Raw genomic sequence first — 17,661 nt, 5'->3', positions numbered from 1 at the left:
GCACTCAATCAGTGGGGGGGGGGGGGTTAATTATTTAAGCTGATACATCCTGTTTTACATAAACTGTGAGAGGTTAAGGACACGGGTGGGCCCTGCGATTCAACCATGCATTCATTACATTGATTAGAGCTGCAGAATCATATATGCATGCGCACTTCACCACTGTAATCATACGCTATGCAGCTGCTGTCTCTGTCTGTGTCTTTTGAGTACTTTTAACAGTAAAAGTGGTGAGTGGGAGTACTTAAAAAGACAGGGTGACAGTTGGTTTCTGAATAAAATTCCAAACAACTACCCCAAAATCTACTCACATTGGCTAAATGTATAAAATGGTATGCAGAATGTTAGTCATTGTAGGGAGGTAAGCGGAGAAACTAATTTACTCTGATATCGTCATCTGTTCCTCTCTCACCTCTTTTCATTTTTAGTTCTTCTCGTTCCATAAAATTGAGAGGAAGACATTTTGTGTGAGTGTGGATGGTTTATGACTTGCTAATGGTTACAGGGACAGGGTCCCACGTGGCGGCTGTGGTGGAACAAAGTGTGTTTGAGAGTAAAGTCTCTATATGAAGCCTGCAGTCAGGAGCACTATTTAATTACACCCACAAACAACAGCTGTAAACTAACAGTGAAATGCTTACTTACGGGTCCTTTTTCAACAATGCAATGTTAAAGCAAAAAACTAATTTGGAATAGTGACATGAGGAATAAATACACAGTGAATAACTAATAACAATGACAAGTAAAAAATAAGATGGCTATATACAGGGAGTACCAGTACCAAGTCGATGTGCAAGGGCACGAGGTAATTGAGGTAGCTATGTACATATACAGTGTATTTGGAAAGTATTCAGACCTCTTAAATTTTTACACATTTTGATATGTTACAGCCTTTTTAAAATGGATAAAATATTTTTTTCCCCTCAATCGACACACAATAGCCCATAATGACAAAACGAAAAATAGGTTTTTAGAAATGTTAGCAAATTTATTAAAAATAAAAAACAGAAATACCTTATTCAGACCCTTTGCTATGAGACTCGAAATTGAGCTCAGGTTCATCCTGTTTCTATAGATATCCTTGAGATGTTTCTAGAACTTGAATGGAGTCCACTTGCGGTAAATTTAATTGATTAGACATGATTTTGAAAGTCACACACCTGTCTATATAAGGTCCACAGTTGACAGTGCATGTCAGAGCAAAAACCAAGCCATGAGGTCGAAGGAATTGGCCGTAGAGCTTCGAGACAGGATTGTATCGAGGAACAGATCTGGGGAAGGTTACCAAAACATTTCTGCAGCATTGAATGTCCCCAAGACCACAGTGGCCTCCATCATTCTTAAAAGGAAGAAGTTTGGAACCAGCAAAACTCTTCCTAGAGCTGGCCACCCGGCCAAACTGAGTAATCGGGGAAGAAGGGCCTTGGTCAGGGAGGTGACCAAGAACCCAATGGTCACTCTGACAGAGCTCCTCTGTGGAGATGGGAGAACCTTCCAGAAGGACAACCATCTCTACAATACTCCACCAATCAGGGCTTTATGTTAGAGCGGCCAGACAGAAGCCACTCCTCAGTAAAAGGCACATGACAGCCCGCTTGGAGTTTGCCAAAAGGCACATAAAGGACTATCAGACCATGAGAAACAAGCTTCTCTGGTCAGATGAAACCAAGATTGAACTCTTTGGCCTGAATACCAAGCGTCACGTAAGGAGGAAACCTGTCACCATCCCTACGGTGAGGCATGGTGGTGGCAGGATCATGCTGTGGGGATGTTTTTCAGCACCAGGGACTGGGAGACTAGTCAGGATCGAGGGAAAGATGAACGGAGCAAAGTACAGAGAGATCCTTGATGAAAACCTGCTAACGAGCGCTCAGGACCTCAGACTGGTGCGAAGGTTCACCTTCCAACAGGACAATGACCCTAAGCACACAGTCAAGACAACGCAGGAGTGGCTTCTGGACAGATGTCTGACTGTCCTTGAGTGGCCCAACCAGAGCCAGATCTAACATCTCTGGAGAGACCTGAAAATAGCTGTGCAGCAACGCTCCCCATCCAACCTGACAGAGCTTGAGATGATCTGCAGAGAAGAATGGGAGAAACTCCCCAAATACTGGTGTGCCAACCTTGTAGAGTCATACCCAAAAAGACTTGAGGCTGTAATCGCTGCCAAAGGTGCTTCAACAAAGTACTGAGTAAGGGTCTGAATACTTGTGATATTTCAGTTTTGTATGTTGTGGGTGAACAGTACAGGAGGGGACTAAGCACACACCCCAGAGGGGCCCTGTGTTGATGGTCAGCGTGGCGGATGTTGTTGCCTACCCTCACCACCTGGGGGGCAGCCCATCAGACAATCCAGGATCCAGGTACAGTGGAAGGTGTTCAGTGCCAGGGTCCTGAGCTTAGTGATGAGCTTGGAGGGCACCATGATGTTGAATGCTGAGCTGTAGTCAATGAACAGCATTTTGACTTTAACTTTGTCCAGGTGGGTAGTGTGGTGTGCAATAGAGTGTGTTGTGCAATAGAGTGTGGTGTGCAATAGAGTGTGGTGTGCAATATAGATTGCATCATCTGTGGATCTTTTGGGGCGGTATGCAAATTGGAGCGGGTCCAGGGTGTCTGGAATGATGGTGTTGATATGAGCCATGAGCAGATTTTCAAAACATCTCATGGCTAAAGACGTGAGTGCGAAAGGGCTATAGTCATTTAGGCAGGTTACCTTAGCGTTCTTGGGCACAGGGACTATGGTGGTTTGCTTGAAACATATAGGTATTACAGACCGGGTCAGCAGTGGGTAGAAAATGTCAGTGAAGACACTTGCCAGCTGGTCAGTGCATTCTCTGAGTACGTGTCCTGGTATTCCGTCTGGCCATGCGGGCTTTCGAATGTTAACCTGCTTAAAAAAGGTCTTACTCACATCCATTATGGAAAGCGAGATAACACAGTCGTCCGGATGTGTTGCAAGCATAGAAGGCATTTAGCTTGTCTGGTAGGCTTGCGTCACTGGGCAGCTCGCGGATGGGTTTCCCTTTGTAATCCGTGATAGTTTGCAAGCCCTTCCATATTTGTGGCATGTCAGAGCCAGCATAGGATTCAGTCTTAGTCCTGTATTGATACTTTTCTTGTTTGATGGCTTGTCGGAGGTCGTAGATGGATTTATTATAAGGATTAGTGTTATGCTCCTTGAAAGTGTCAGCTCTAGTCTTTAGTTTACTGCAGATGTTGCCTGTAATACATGGCTTGTGGTTAGGGTATATAGGTTCTGTCACTGTGAGGACGAAGTTGTCGATGCACTTGTTAACCTGTTGGGTCTAGGGGGCAGCATTTGCACGTCTGGATAAAAAAAATGTACCCGATTTAATCTGGTTACTAATCCTACCCAGTAACTAGAATATGCATATACTTATTATATATGGATAGAAAACACTCTAAAGTTTCCAAAACTGTTTGAATGGTGTCTGTGAGTATAACAGAACTCATTTGGCAGGCAAAACCCTGAGACATTTTCTGACAGGAAGTGGATACCTGATGTGTTGTATTGACTTTAAACCTATCCCATTGAAAAACACAGGGGTTTAGGAATATTTTGGCACTTCCTATTGCTTCCACTAGATGTCACCAGCCTTTACAAAGTGTTTTGAGTCTTCTGGAGGGAGATCTGACCGAACAAGAGCCATGGAACGGTGATGTCCCATTAGACACCTGGCGCGCTACTTCATGTTGGGTACCCTCGTTCCAATACGTTATAAAAGAGTATGCATTCGTCCACCTTGAATATTATTCATGTTCTGGTTAAAAAAGGCCCTAATGATTTATGCTATACAACGTTTGACATGTTTGAACGAACGGAAATATATTTTTTCCCCTCGTTCATGACGAGAAGTCCGGCTGGCTTACATCATGTGCTAACGAGACGGAGATTTTTGGACATAAATGATGAGCTTTTTTGAACAAAACTACATTCGTTATGGACCTGTGATACCTGGAAGTGACATCTGATGAAGAGAATCAAAGGTAATGGATTATTTACATAGTATTTTCGATTTTAGATCTCCCCAACATGACGTCTAGTCTGTATCGCAACGCGTATTTTTCTGGGCACAGTGCTCAGATTATTGCAAAGTGTGATTTCCCAGTAAGGTTATTTTTAAATCTGGCAAGTTGATTGCGTTCAAAAGATGTAAATCTATAATTCTTTAAATGACAATATAATATTTTACCAATGTTTTCTAATTTTAATTATTTAATTTGTGACGCTGACTTGACTGCCGGTTATTGGAGGGAAACGATTTCCTCAACATCAATGCCATAGTAAAACGCTGTTTTTGTATATAAATATGAACTTGATAGAACTAAAAATGCATGCATTGTCTAACATAATGTCCTAGGAGTGTCATCTGATGGAGATTGTAAAAGGTTAGTGTATCATTTTAGCTGGTTTTATGGTTTTGGTGACCCTGTCTTTGACTTGACAAAACATTACACACAACTCTTGTAAATGTACTGTCCTAACATAGTCTAAATTTATGCTTTCGCCGTAAAACCTTTTTGAAATCGTAAAACGTGGTTAGATTAAGGAGATGTTTATCTTTCAAATGGTGTAACATAGTTGTATTTTTGAAAAATTTGAATTTTGACATTTATTTGGATTCAAATTTGCCGCTCTTGAAATGCACCTGCTGTTGATGGAGTGCACCACGGGTGGCACGCTAGCGTCCCACCTAGCCCCAAGAGGTTAATGAATCCGGTGACTGATGTGATAAACTCCTCAATGTTATTGGATGAATTCTGGAACATATTCCAGTATGTGCTAGCAAAACAGTCCTGTAGCTTAGCATCTGCTTCATCGGACCACTTACGTATTAAGCGCGTCACTGGTACTTTCTGTTTGAGTTTTTGCTTGTAAGAAGGAACTAGGAAAGCTGATCTAGAGTTTGGTGGCCTCTAGTTGCACAGGTGACATGATGGTAAAACGGACTTCAGTTCCCCTGCAGTAAAATCACCGGCCATGAGAAACACAGCCTCTGAATGTGCACTTTCTTGTTTTGCTTTTGGCCCTATACAGCTCGTTGAGTTCGGTCTTAGTGCCAGCATCAGTTTGCTGTGGTAAAAAGACAGTTATGAAGAAAAAAAAATCGGTGAAAACTCTCTTGGTAAATAGTATGGTCTGCAGCTTATCATGAGGTATTCTAACTCAGGCGAGTTCTGCTAAGTCGTCCTTAAAGAGATTGCGCACCATCTGTTGTTAACTTCTTTGGGATAGGGGGCGGTATTTTGACGTCCGGATGAAAAGCGTGCCCAAAGCAAACTGCCTGCTACTCAGGCCCAGAAGCTAGGATATGCATATAATTGGTAGATTTGGATAGACAACACTCTAGAGTTTCTAAAACTGTTAAAATAATGTCTGTGAGTATAACAGAACTGAAATGGCTGGCGTAACCCAGAGGACAAACCATCCCCCCCCAAAAAATGTCATCCTACCACAGATTTTTCAATGGCTGGCACTTTTATAATTGGGCGAAATCATACCCGATTGCAGTTCCTAGGGCTTCCACTAGATGTCAACAGTCTTTAGAAAGAGTTTCAGGCTGGTTTTTGGAAAAATGAGCCAGAAATTTTTGTTTTTCTAAGTGGCTCCCATTTTGGCTGTTGTGTTTCCAAGCGTGTGATTGAGAGCGCGTTCTTTGGTATTTTTCTCCGGTAAAGACAATAACGATTCTCCGTCTTAACCTGTTTGGGCTAGGGGGCAGTATTGAGAATTTTGGAAAAAATATGTGCCCATTTTTAACTGCCTCCTACACCAACTCAGAAGCTAGAATATGCATATTATTGTTCAGGTTTGGATAGAAAACACCCTAAAGTTTCTAAAACTGTTTGAATAGTGTCTGTGAGTATAACAGAACTCCTATGGCAGGCAAAAACCTGACAAGGTTTCATGCAGGAAGTGGCCTGTCTGACAAGGAGTCGTGCGTCTTGCATCTGTTTATTGAAGAGTAAGGATCTTAGCTGTAACGTGACAATTCCCAGGGCTCCAATAGGCTCTCAGAACCCGGGAAAAACCTGAACGATGACGAGGCAGCCTCTGGCTGAAACAGATTATCGCCTTATCCAAGTGGCCGATCAGAGGACCATTGAATGAGGCGCGTGCACGATTCGCCCCCGTGGAGAAATTTCATTCGGCTGTTTAGCTTATTGCAGATTCCCGGTCGGAATATTATCGCTTTTCTACGAGATAAATGGCATAAAAATTGGTTTTAAACAGCGGTTGACATGCTTCGAAGTACGGTAATGGAATATTTAGACATTTTTTGTCACGCCATGCGCCATGCGCACGACCGTTATTTACCATTCGTATAGTGTCTAGAACGCACGAACAAAACAGAGGATATTTGGATATAACGATGGATTATTTGGGACCAAACCTACATTTGTTATTGAAGTAGAAGTCCTGGGAGTGCATTCTGACGAAGAACAGGAAAGGTAAGAACATTTTTCTTATAGGAAATAGGATTTTGGTGAAGGCTAATCTTGCCGGGTGTCTAAATAGCTAGCCGTGATGGCTGGGCTATGTACTTAGAATATTGCAAAATGTGCTTCATCCGAAAAGCTATTTTAAAATCGGACATATCGAGTGCATAGAGGAGTAATGTATCTATAATTCTTAAAATAATTGTTATGCTTTTTGTGAACGTTTATCGTGAGTAATTTAGCAAACTGTTAGTAAATTCCCCGGAAGTTTGCGGGGGGTATGCTTTTTCTGAACGTCACATGCTAATGTAAAAAGCTGTTTTTTGATATAAATATGAACTTGATTGAACAGACATGCATGTATTGTATAACATAATGTCCTAGGTGTGTCATCTGATGAAGATCATAAAAGGTTAGTGCTGCATTTAGCTGTGGTTTGGGTTTTTGTGACATTATATGCTAGCTTGAAAAATGGGTGTCTGATTATTTCTGGCTGGGCACTCTCCTGACATAATCTAATGTTTTGCTTTCGTTGTAAAGCCTTTTTGAAATCGGACAGTGTGGTTAGATTAAGGAGAGTCTTGTCTTTAAATAGCTGTAAAATAGTCATATGTTTGAGAAATTGAAGTAATAGTATTTCAAACGATTCAAAATCGCGCCACTGAATTCAGGTGGCTGTTACGTAGGTGGGACGAATTCGTCCCGCCTTGCCCATAGAGGTTACATTTTATCGTTTATTTGCGTATTAGGGTACCTATTGTTTGATTATAAATGTTGATTGACTTGTTTGGATAAGTTTATTGGTAACGTTTGGGATTCATTTTGTATTCATTTTGAAGGAGGGAAACCGAGTGGATTATTGACTGAAGCGAGCCAGCTAAACTGAGTTTGTATGGATATAAAAAATGACTTTATCGAACAAAAGGACCATTTGTAATGTAACTGGGACCTTTTGGAGTGCCATCAGAAGAAGATCTTCAAAGGTAAGGCATATATTATATCGCTATTTCTGACTTTCGTGTCGCAACTCCCTGGTTGAAAATGATTTGTTATGCATTTGTGTGCTGGGCGCTGTCCTCAGATAATCGCATGGTTTGCTTTCTCCGTAAAGCCTTTTTGAAATCTGACACGGAGGCTGGATTAACAACAAGTTAAGCTTAATTTTGATGTATTGCACTTGTGATTTCATGAAAGGTTAATATTTATAGTAATTTCGTTTGAATTTGGCGCTCTGCAATTTCACCGGAAGTTTAGCGTCCCACTAATCCGCAAGAAGTTAACAAAAAAACACACCCCTCTAGTCTTGACAATGCATAGAAAAACCAGCGAGATGCATATTCATGTCCTCATTCAGCCACGGCTCTGAGATATTAACGTTTTTCAGGTCACGTTGATAGGATAGTCTCAAACAGAGCTCATCCAGTTTGTTCTCCAGTGACTGCACGTTCGCCAACAGATCCGAGGGCAGTGGCGGTGTTCTACCTTCTGTGTAATGTGTAAGCTACAAAGCTTGGAAGACAGCTTACACTCTTCCAATAAAGAATCAGTAGGCATTGGTACCATTAACAATCTTTAGTAGCATATATTTTTTTTGTAAAACTGTAACAGATACGGAAAGGAGAAAATGTATGAGAAAAAGTCACTATATACACTACCGTTCAAAAGTTTGGGGTCACTTAGAAATGTCCTTGTTTTTGAAAGAAAAGCAAATTTTTTGTCCATTAAAATGACATCAAATTGATCAGGAATACAGTGTAGACATTGTCAATGTTGTAAATGACTATAGTAGCTGGAAACGGCAGATTTTATGGAATATCTACATAGGCGTACAGTGGCCCATTATCAGCAACCATCACTCCTGTGTTCCAATGGCACGTTGTGTTAGCTAATCCAAGTTTATCATTTTAAAAGGCTAATTGATCATTACAAAACCCTTTTGCAATTATGTTAGCACAGCTGAAAACTGTTGTCCTGATTAAAGAAGTAATAAAACTGGCCTTCTTTAGACAGTTTAGTATCTGGAGCATCAGCATTTGTGGGTTCGATTATAGGCTCAAAATGGCTAGAAACAAAGCACTTTCTTCTGAAACTTGTCAGTTTATTCTTGTTCTGAGAAATGAAGGCTATTCCATGCAAGAAATTGCCAAGAAACTGAAGATCTCGTACAACACTGTGTACTACTTCCTTCACAGAACAGCGCAAACTGGCTCTAACCAGAATAGAAAGAGGAGTGGGAGGCCCCGGTGCACAACTGAGCAAGAGAACAAGTACAGTTTGAGAAACAGATGCCTCACAAGTCCTCAACTGGCAGCTTCATTAAATAGTACCCGAAAAAAACACCAGCCTCAACGTCAACAGTGAAGAGGCGACTCCGGGATGCTGGCCTTCTAGGCAGAGTTGCTAAGAAAAAGCCATATCTCAGACTGGCCAATAAAAAATAAATGAAGATGGGCAAAAGAACACAGACACTGGACAGAGGAACTCTGCCTAGAAGGCCAGCATGCCGGAGTCACTTCTTCACTGTTGACGTTGAGACTGGTGTTTTGCGGGTACTATATAGCCAGTGTAGTCTCGTCAGGATTCCGCCTCGCCTGCCTCTTTTCACTTCCGCTGATCACTGTTCTGATGTCCAGAAGCTGTTTTCGGTCATAGGACATGATGACGGAGACATTATGTACAAAAAAAGTTAAGATCAGCTTTAAAAAAAATACAAAATAGCAGATTTAGTCAGGAGCCCGCAAGACGGCTGCTATCCACTGCAGCACCATCTCAACTAACCTGTCTCTCTGGAGTTAATAGCTAGTGGATTAGAGAGGAAACACAGAGAGAGAGAACGTGTATCGGGGAGGACAAGAGGGATTGGGAGCAAAAGGGAGAGTGTGCACACTGATGGGTGGGGAAAGAAGAATGTGTGTAACTGTTGTGAGCAAGGAACATGAATAATAACAATGATGTTTGTTCAGTAGGCCCAATACATTATCACTGCATATTGGCTATGCTTGAATTGCCCAGCCAATGCTGTTCTTCTCAGACCATTTTAAAATTATATTTCAAAATCTGAGGTATATAATCACTAGTAATAGATCATTTGTTGTGAGGCACAGCTAAGTGAGTATAGTAATTAGCGTTTTATTTTATTTGATTGGACTGATGGCCTGCATCTGGTCAATTTGAGAGGAGGGAGGGAGGGATGGAGGGAGGGAGGGAGGGAGAGCAGCTGTGAGGCTGCCTCTCACCCAATACACTGCCCCTCTGCTCTCCCTCCCTTCGGTGAGAAAGGGGACAGTCTTCCAGCTGATGGCAAAACTCAAGTAGCACTGCATTATTTCTGCCTCATCAAATCAAATCAAATTGAATTATATAGCCCTTCTTACATCAGCTGATATCTCAAAGTGCTGTACAGAAACCCAGCCTAAAACCCCAAACAGCAAGCAATGCAGGTGTAGAAGCACGGTGGCTAGGAAAAACTCCCTAGAAAGGCCAAAACCTAGGAAGAAACCTAGAGAGGAACCAGGCTATGAGGGGTGGCCAGTCCTCTTCTGGCTGTGCCGGGTGGAGATTATAACAGAACATGGCCAAGATGTTCAAATGTTCATAAATGACCAGCATGGTCAAATAATAATAATCACAGTAGTTGTCGAGGGTGCAACAAGTCAGCACCTCAAGAGTAAATGTCAGTTGACTTTTCATAGCCGATCATTGAGTGTATCTCTACCGCTCCTGCTGTCTCTAGAGAGTTGAAAACAGCAGGTCTGGGACAGGTAGCACGTCCCGTGAACAGGTCAGGGTTCCATAGCCGCAGGCAGAACAGTCGAAACTGGAGCAGCAGCACGGCCAGGTGGACTGGGGACAGCAAGGAGTCATCATGCCAGGTAGTCCTGAGTCATGGTCCTAGGGCTCAGGTTTGCTCTCATGCACTAATTCATGTTGTTACTCCTATGACCAGAAATATTCCTCAATGTTAAAAGACACAAGCCGCTAACAATAACAACCCAAGCTTATTGAAACACTTTGTAATACTCATTCATTGCTGCTGCAGTGCTGGTTGTAGTGTGACTGGAAGTGGAAGTAGGGAGAACGGGCATTCTAAGACTTATAAAGGTGTTGACAGTGCTGAACTTAAGCATGAGCTTACTCATTTTAAACAGCAACTCTTTGCTGTATTTGTTGAGTTTCTCTCCAGTCATGGTTTTAAAAGTTTTTAAATCTCACAGTATCAAGTTTGCTGTGTGCTCGAGGCTTAAGGCTCTGGGAAACTGTGCCGATACGTAGATCTGAGTGATCTGATTGGCAAGCAGCAGGCCTATAGGTGCACTTGATTTGCTCTCTGGGCCTGCCGGGTAGGTGAAGTTCTACCTTCAGACACATCAAATGGTTCAAAATGGGAACACTTTGCCTTCCCGGTGCTATGGCTGCTGAATCAAGTGCACCTATCGCCAACAGCACGAAACAAATAAAAAAATAGGAACGCAAGGCTTTGTCGATGGGTATTTTACAGAAATGTTTGGTGATCAACTACGAAAGCCTTGGAGATCTCTCGCTCTCTCTCTCTCTCCTAAAGATGCTCTGAAGACCCAACTCTACAACCCGAGAAGTACCTTCATCCTGCTAATCACGTTAACACAGGAGCTGGGATGGAAGGATGGAGAGAGAAGAGAGGGATTAAGGCCTTTCTGAAGCACTTCTCCAGGGTTTCACAGCGGGGCCCCACTACTCTGGCTGGAGAAGCCCGAGGGTAGGGGGGGGGGTAATGAGGATTGTAACAGCACTGAAGGTCCAGGCTCAGCAGGAGGCCAGGCCTCAACACTGAGCCATCGCTAAGTCACATGAAAGGAGGGAGAAAAGCCCCTCAACAACGCCTCATCACCATCAAGGATAAGAGGCCAGAGAAAGAAAAGACAAGTCACACCACACAGCTCTTAATGCTTTAGCCCTGGGCTTAGCAGCTCCAATGTGTCTCCAAAATGTCTCTCTAAGAAGCATCGATTGCATGGAGTTTGAAGGCAACTATATAGTTAGAAGAACCATTTATATTACCAGTTATATTTAGTTATAATAGTAGGTCTAAGGAAGGGTTCCACAACTGGCGGCCCGATGGTGGTTTAAAAAAAAAATACAAATCTTGTTTTTTAATTACTTTTTTATTGTTGGACATAAAAGATTGTAAAAACACCAAGAAATCAGCTCCAAGTGATTTTAATTTTGGAAATCTGTTCCCAAGTATTCCCCACATAATAGAGACAAGTGATCATACAAATGTAAGCAAGGTTTGAAATGATTATGTTTAAGTCAGATGTTATATCGGTTTGGGCTTCTTGTGGTCAATTTCAGCCAACAAATGATTTTTAATTATGTTCCGGCCCCTGACCAGCCGTTCAAGAAAAAATTGGCCCATGGCTGAATCTACAATACGTTGGTCTAAGGGTTCTATATAGAATAATAATGGTTCAATAGGCAGTGTTTTCTGACTCAAAAACATTTCATTCACAAGAGAGTTTTATATTAAACTATTTATGAATGGGGTGACCATGTCTTATTTTCCCCTAGTACTTGTCTATCCAGGTCACCTACATAGTGCAGTGTCCCACTTTCTCTGTCCCTGTAGGTTTGAGGGGAAATGAATCAGGGAGTTTTAGGGCAATGGTTGGAGTGGCTGGCTCAACTTCAGGGACATTAGTTAAATCTTATTCATGTATCGACCTACATTGATATGATCTGGGGCAATGGGGTAGACAGACAGAGACATAGAACAGCTGCTACACTACATACGTACACATCCCCTGTCCCAGTCTCTGATTTGGAGAAAAGTCAACAGGAGACTATTGGTAGTGTGTCAGTAAGGTGACGAAAAATTAAGAAGGCCACCTAGTTTTATAAGCTTGTCCTATAGGTCTCTTTAGCAGCTACTGTCATGTTTATGGTGAAACCCAACGATATAAGAGCAATTCAAAGGTATGACCCAAATGAATCATAATTTTCACTCAGTTGCTTAATAAATGTTGCATGCATTGGATGAGTCATCCATCGATGGGATCATAAAGTCTTCCTGTCCTGCAGTTGTTTATACGAGAGTACTTTCTCTATCTCACACTTCATTGACTGGAGTGCGTTAAAGTGTGAGTATTAAAACTCAGCCGGTAGAGGGGGTGGCCCACCACATATCCATCAGGTTCCTCGTGTCCTATTAATAGGTTGCACTTCCGTCACTCGGTCGAGTCATGCCATTGTTATGAACTTTCTGAAGCCGCCCGGAGGCTAACTACTGTTTAGTCTAAATTACACTGTAGAGCCTGGAAATACGATGACATTGCTAAAGTAGTCAAATACTTAGTAGGAAACAAATTTTCCATCATTATCATGTCGTCAAATTTACTTTAGGTAGATGTCAATGTTGTCATTAGCTAGCAAAAGTTCAGCAAAAATAGCTAGCAATGCTAACGTTAGGTAGCTAAAATCCGGTGGCCTCCCCTCAATCTTGGATAGCTAGCTAACAGTATACTGCATCTAAAGTCAATCTGGTGACATCAAAATGATGATGAAAGGTTTTCCTAATAATTATATGACTCTTTTTTAATGTAATTTTATTTCCAAGCCCCCTGTATTAAACTTTTGATGAAAAGTGCAATACAGCGCTCATTGACGATGCATTGAGTAGAATGCACTCAAGCAGCACAGGTAGAGCAAGCGATGATAGCAAACCTTGAAATATATAGTATCTACAAAGGTAAAAAATGTACTCAGGAATTATAACAGTTGATATTGGACACACCCTTTCCAAATGAAAATGTACACATTCGTTTTCCCATTGATGAGTAGTAGAAATGTGAGACTTACTGGTGCAGGAGGCCTCGGGCAGGTCCATGTCTCCTCTGTAGTATCCGTTACGGCAGCCGCAGATGGTGGCAGCCTCCACAGTGGAACGGCTGTTGGGGGGGCACTGCAGACACAGCCCTGGCCCCTGGGTGGACTTGAACGTCCCCTGAGGACACGCTGCAGGGAAGACAGAAAGAAAAGACAGAGAAAATTGTATTTAGACTCTTCATCAACATCCACAGTGTACTGTATGCAGGGCCCAACATGTAGGCTACCATTACTCCACCCAAAGGTCAGTCTCGCAAACAAGACATTTCCTCCTGCGCAATAGCCTGGAGACGAGGTTACTCAAAGGTTGACTAAAATAATATAAGTTGCCTCACTATAACCATCAGTAAGCGTTGACTCACCCTTCAACAACTTTAACTATGGCTCTCTATGCCTTAGTGGACCTACAGTACATATTCTACTGTCATAAAACATAACTCCAAAAAGAACAACAGATCTGATAGGTTAATACGTGCCTCGCTTTCATTTCAGTCTGAGTACACAGCAATAACAATGGCGTGTAATAGGTCCCTTAATTACAGTAAGAAAATAATGTGTTTGTTCACAATAATCTGTTTGAAGAATCACCGCTATGGAGGCTAGATTGCATAATCACACTGATCCAGGATAACATAAACAGCCATTACAGAGAATGCTAACTGCTCATCTGCTGCTCCGAGTGTGAATTGGCATGTGAATGTGACGGCTAAATGAGTGAATTTCTATTTTCCCTCATCTAGGCGACCTTGACTCGATACAAGTCTGCTCGGGGGCGCCATTGGAACGGATTTTCTTCATATTCCTGATCTGATTCTGGGCACCCTCCAGCCAACATTTAAACGGATTGCACAAGCTAATCGAGAAGCATGGCTACAGCTGGATTTGTTCAAAGATGAATCCAAGGCAGAAGAAAGGGATTCCAAACTACAGTTGATACACAGAGATAGTAATACCCCCTGTCCTACAGTTATATGAAGTGGTGCATAATGGTGGCATTAAATCATCACTTGTTTTCAGTATTCAGCTGTGTGTAAAGTGAACTTCTTATCTCATGACTTAGGAATGGTCCCAGTGTGGAGCTGTCACTCTGAAATCAGTTGCATGAACAACATTCACATTTCCATAATCCCTCTGCAGTAGCATTGCACCATGACTCAACAGTCTATCCTCCACTAAATTGCCTCTCTCACTCTCAGCAGATAAGAGTAAAGATGTTTTTTTGCTAAGGTGCAGAAAGTGAGAGAATCCTTGGGGAAGGGGGGATTCATGGAACTTTAATACATGCTTCAATCTTTTATTTACTCCAGAAAATGTGGGTTGTTCCAAAAACAGGAATTGTGACATGTTGTATGACAGAAATAAGGACCAGATTCAATATGAGGAAAAGTAGATCCCAAGAGGAAACTATCAAACTTACCTAAGCATATCTTATGTACTGCTACAGCAATTAAAACACAGAACACCAGCTCTCTTACTAAGCCAAATGTTTTAAGGATCATTTTCTGTACAAACCATTACCTCAGCACAGGCTTTCAAACGACCTTCCCAGCGATCACAGAAGTGGGCTAATGTAATTAAACGATTGGAAGCAAGTGCATCGCTACAAACAATATGAAGATATGGTATTGATTTACTTATTAAGAAGTTTAGGAAGCCAGATCAGATGGCCTATCCAGTTCTTGGAAATGATTATCCCAGGCAGGAAGCGGGTACCCTCAGATCTGTGTGACAGCCCTTGTTCACTGTGCAGCTCCTACCATCTATCGTCTCATGTCATTTCAACCTCCAAATTAAAACCCTGACTATGGAACCAAGAACAGCACTAAATTAAATTCCACTTTTTTTCTCTCTCAGATAAGTACTCGATCCTGCTGCACTGTTTTGAGCACACATATTGTATACACCTCTGATACTGTTGCCCATGGGCCTGAGCTCAGCCGCTGCTCTTTTCTCTCTCTCTCTCTAGAAGTGTTTGTCAGAGCCCTGCTGAGTCCTGCCCCGCCCTGCCACTCACACAGAGCCTGCAGGCCTATGACAGCGGGGGGCATGGTAAATAGCGCTAAGTAGCGGGCACACAAGAGGCTTCCACATTACCCACACAAACAAGTGCCAACGTCCAGCCTAATGCTCACCCGCAGAGCAGCGTGGGGCCAGAAAGAAGGAATAAGCAGCACACTTATAAAACAACATAATGACAAGACGCTATTTTATTTTCCTTTCTTCTCTTTCAGTCTTATTTTGCAATGGTTAATCCATCCCTGGGACCTATACACTTCTTTAAGCATAGACTGTATGACAAGCATATACAGACAGCTAAGCTGTCATAAACGGCATTTATTTCTAATCTTAACCTGCTGGGGGTAGGTGGCAGTATTGACACGGCTGGATAAAAAACATACCCGATTTAATCTGGTTACTACTCCTGCCCAGTAAATAGAATATGCATATAATTATTGGCTTTGGATAGAAAACACCCTAAAGTTTCTAAAACTGTTTGAATGGTGTCTGTGAGTATAACAGAACTCATATGGCAGGCAAAAACCTGAGAGGATTCTATATGGGAAGTGGCCTGTCTGACAAGTTGTTGTTCATCTGGGCTCTTTTTATTGAAGACTGAGGAACTTTGCTCTAACGTGACACTTCCTACGGCTCCCATAGGCTCTCAGAGCCTGGGAAAAAGTTGAATGATATCGAGGCAGGCTCTGGCTGAAACACATTATCGCTTTTGGCAAGTGGCCGATCAGAGTACTATGGGCTTAGGCGCGTGCCCGAGTCGACCCCATGCTTTATCTTCTTTAGTCTGTTTACCTAAATGCAGATTCCCTGCCGGAATATTATCGCTTTTTTACGAGAAAAATGGCATAAAAATGGATTTTAAACAGCGGTTGACATGCTTTGAAGTACGGTAATGGAATATTTAGACATTTTTTGTCACGAAATGCGCCATGCTCGTCACCCTTATTTACCCTTTCGGATAGTGTCTTGAACGCACGAACAAAACGCCGCTATTTGGATATAACTATGGATTATTTGGGACCAAACCAACATTTGTTATTGAAGTAGAAGTCCTGGGAGTGCATTCTGACGAAGAACACCAAAGGTAATAACATTTTTCTTATAGTAAATCTGACTTTGGTGAGTGCTAAACTTGCTGGGTGTCTAAATAGCTAGCCCTGTGATGCCGGGCTATCTACTGAGAATATTGCAAAATGTGCTTTCACCGAAAAGCTATTTTAAAATCGGACATATCGAGTGCATAGAGGAGTTCTGTATCTATAATTCTTAAAATAATTGTTATGCTTTTTGTGAACGTTTATCGTGAGTAATTTAGTAAATTCACCGGAAGTTTGCGGGGGTATGCTAGTTCTGAACGTCACATGCTAATGTAAAAAGCTGGTTTTTGATATAAATATGAACTTGATTGAACAAAACATGCATGTATTGTATAACATAATGTCCTAGGTGTGTCATCTGATGAAGATCATCAAAGGTTAGTGCTGCATTTAGCTGTCTTCTGGGTTTTTGTGACATTATATGCTAGCTTGAAAAATGGGTGTCTGATTATTTCTGGCTGGGTACTCTGCTGACATAATCTAATGTTTTGCTTTCGTTGTAAAGCCTTTTTGAAATCGGACAGTGTGGTTAGATTAACGAGAGTCTTGTCTTTAAAATGGTGTAAAATAGTCATATGTTTGAGAAATTGAAGTAATAGCATTTCTAAGGTATTTGAATAACGCGCCACAGGATTCCACTGGCTGTTACGTAGGTGGGACGATTTCGTCCCGCCGGCCCTAGAGAAGTTAAAGCATTATGATGAAAAAGGCAGGCTGTCATTGAAAGAATAAAGGTTGGAAATAAAGCTTTGGACCCACAGACACACCGTACTGTCTTGCAGCAGTGGATTCAGGCCACTCACTGATATTATGTTTTTAAACACATCTGGCCAGGGCAGTCATTTAAAACAGATACAACCCAGAGTCCATATGCTTTGTAGTTGCCGCTAAAGTTATAATATCATCACTATTGCACTGACATGTGCAGGGCCTGGAAGACAACACTTGGTTCTGCACTTGTCCAATAGCCCCATTGGTGCACCTGTAATGATGGGGCGGTGAGTCGGAAGCAGGTGCAGGTGAAGAGGATGAATCAGGAGCTGGGAAGGTTCCTGAGGAGTCACTGTCAGGACCGGCAGGGTGAGTGGGCACGTTTCCTTCTTTGGGCAGAGTACGCCAAGAACTCTCAACGTCACTCCTCCACTGGGTTGACTCCCTTCCAGTGTGTGTTGGGTTTCCAGCCAGCCCTGGCCCCGTGGACCCCGGGCCAGACCGCGGCTCC

At 42.3% G+C, this 17,661-nt stretch overlaps 1 protein-coding gene across 1 annotated transcript in view; it reads right to left on the bottom strand.

Annotated features, from left to right (window-relative positions):
* The window catches only part of LOC106613872 (ephrin type-B receptor 1), a 215,925-nt gene that overhangs the window by 71,420 nt on the left and 126,844 nt on the right, over nucleotides 1–17,661 (bottom strand). The window contains exon 4 of the mRNA XM_014216576.3: nucleotides 13,300–13,455. Within this exon, the coding sequence (XP_014072051.1) occupies nucleotides 13,300–13,455 (156 nt within the window). The remainder of the gene's footprint in view (nucleotides 1–13,299; nucleotides 13,456–17,661) is intronic.

The sequence above is a fragment of the Salmo salar genome, chromosome 10, assembly GCF_965601325.2.
Source record: "Salmo salar chromosome 10, fSalSal1, whole genome shotgun sequence".
Lineage (NCBI taxonomy): Eukaryota > Metazoa > Chordata > Actinopteri > Salmoniformes > Salmonidae > Salmo > Salmo salar.
The sequence above is the reverse complement of the archived record's forward strand: the minus strand, read 5'-3'. Positions and strand labels throughout refer to the sequence as shown.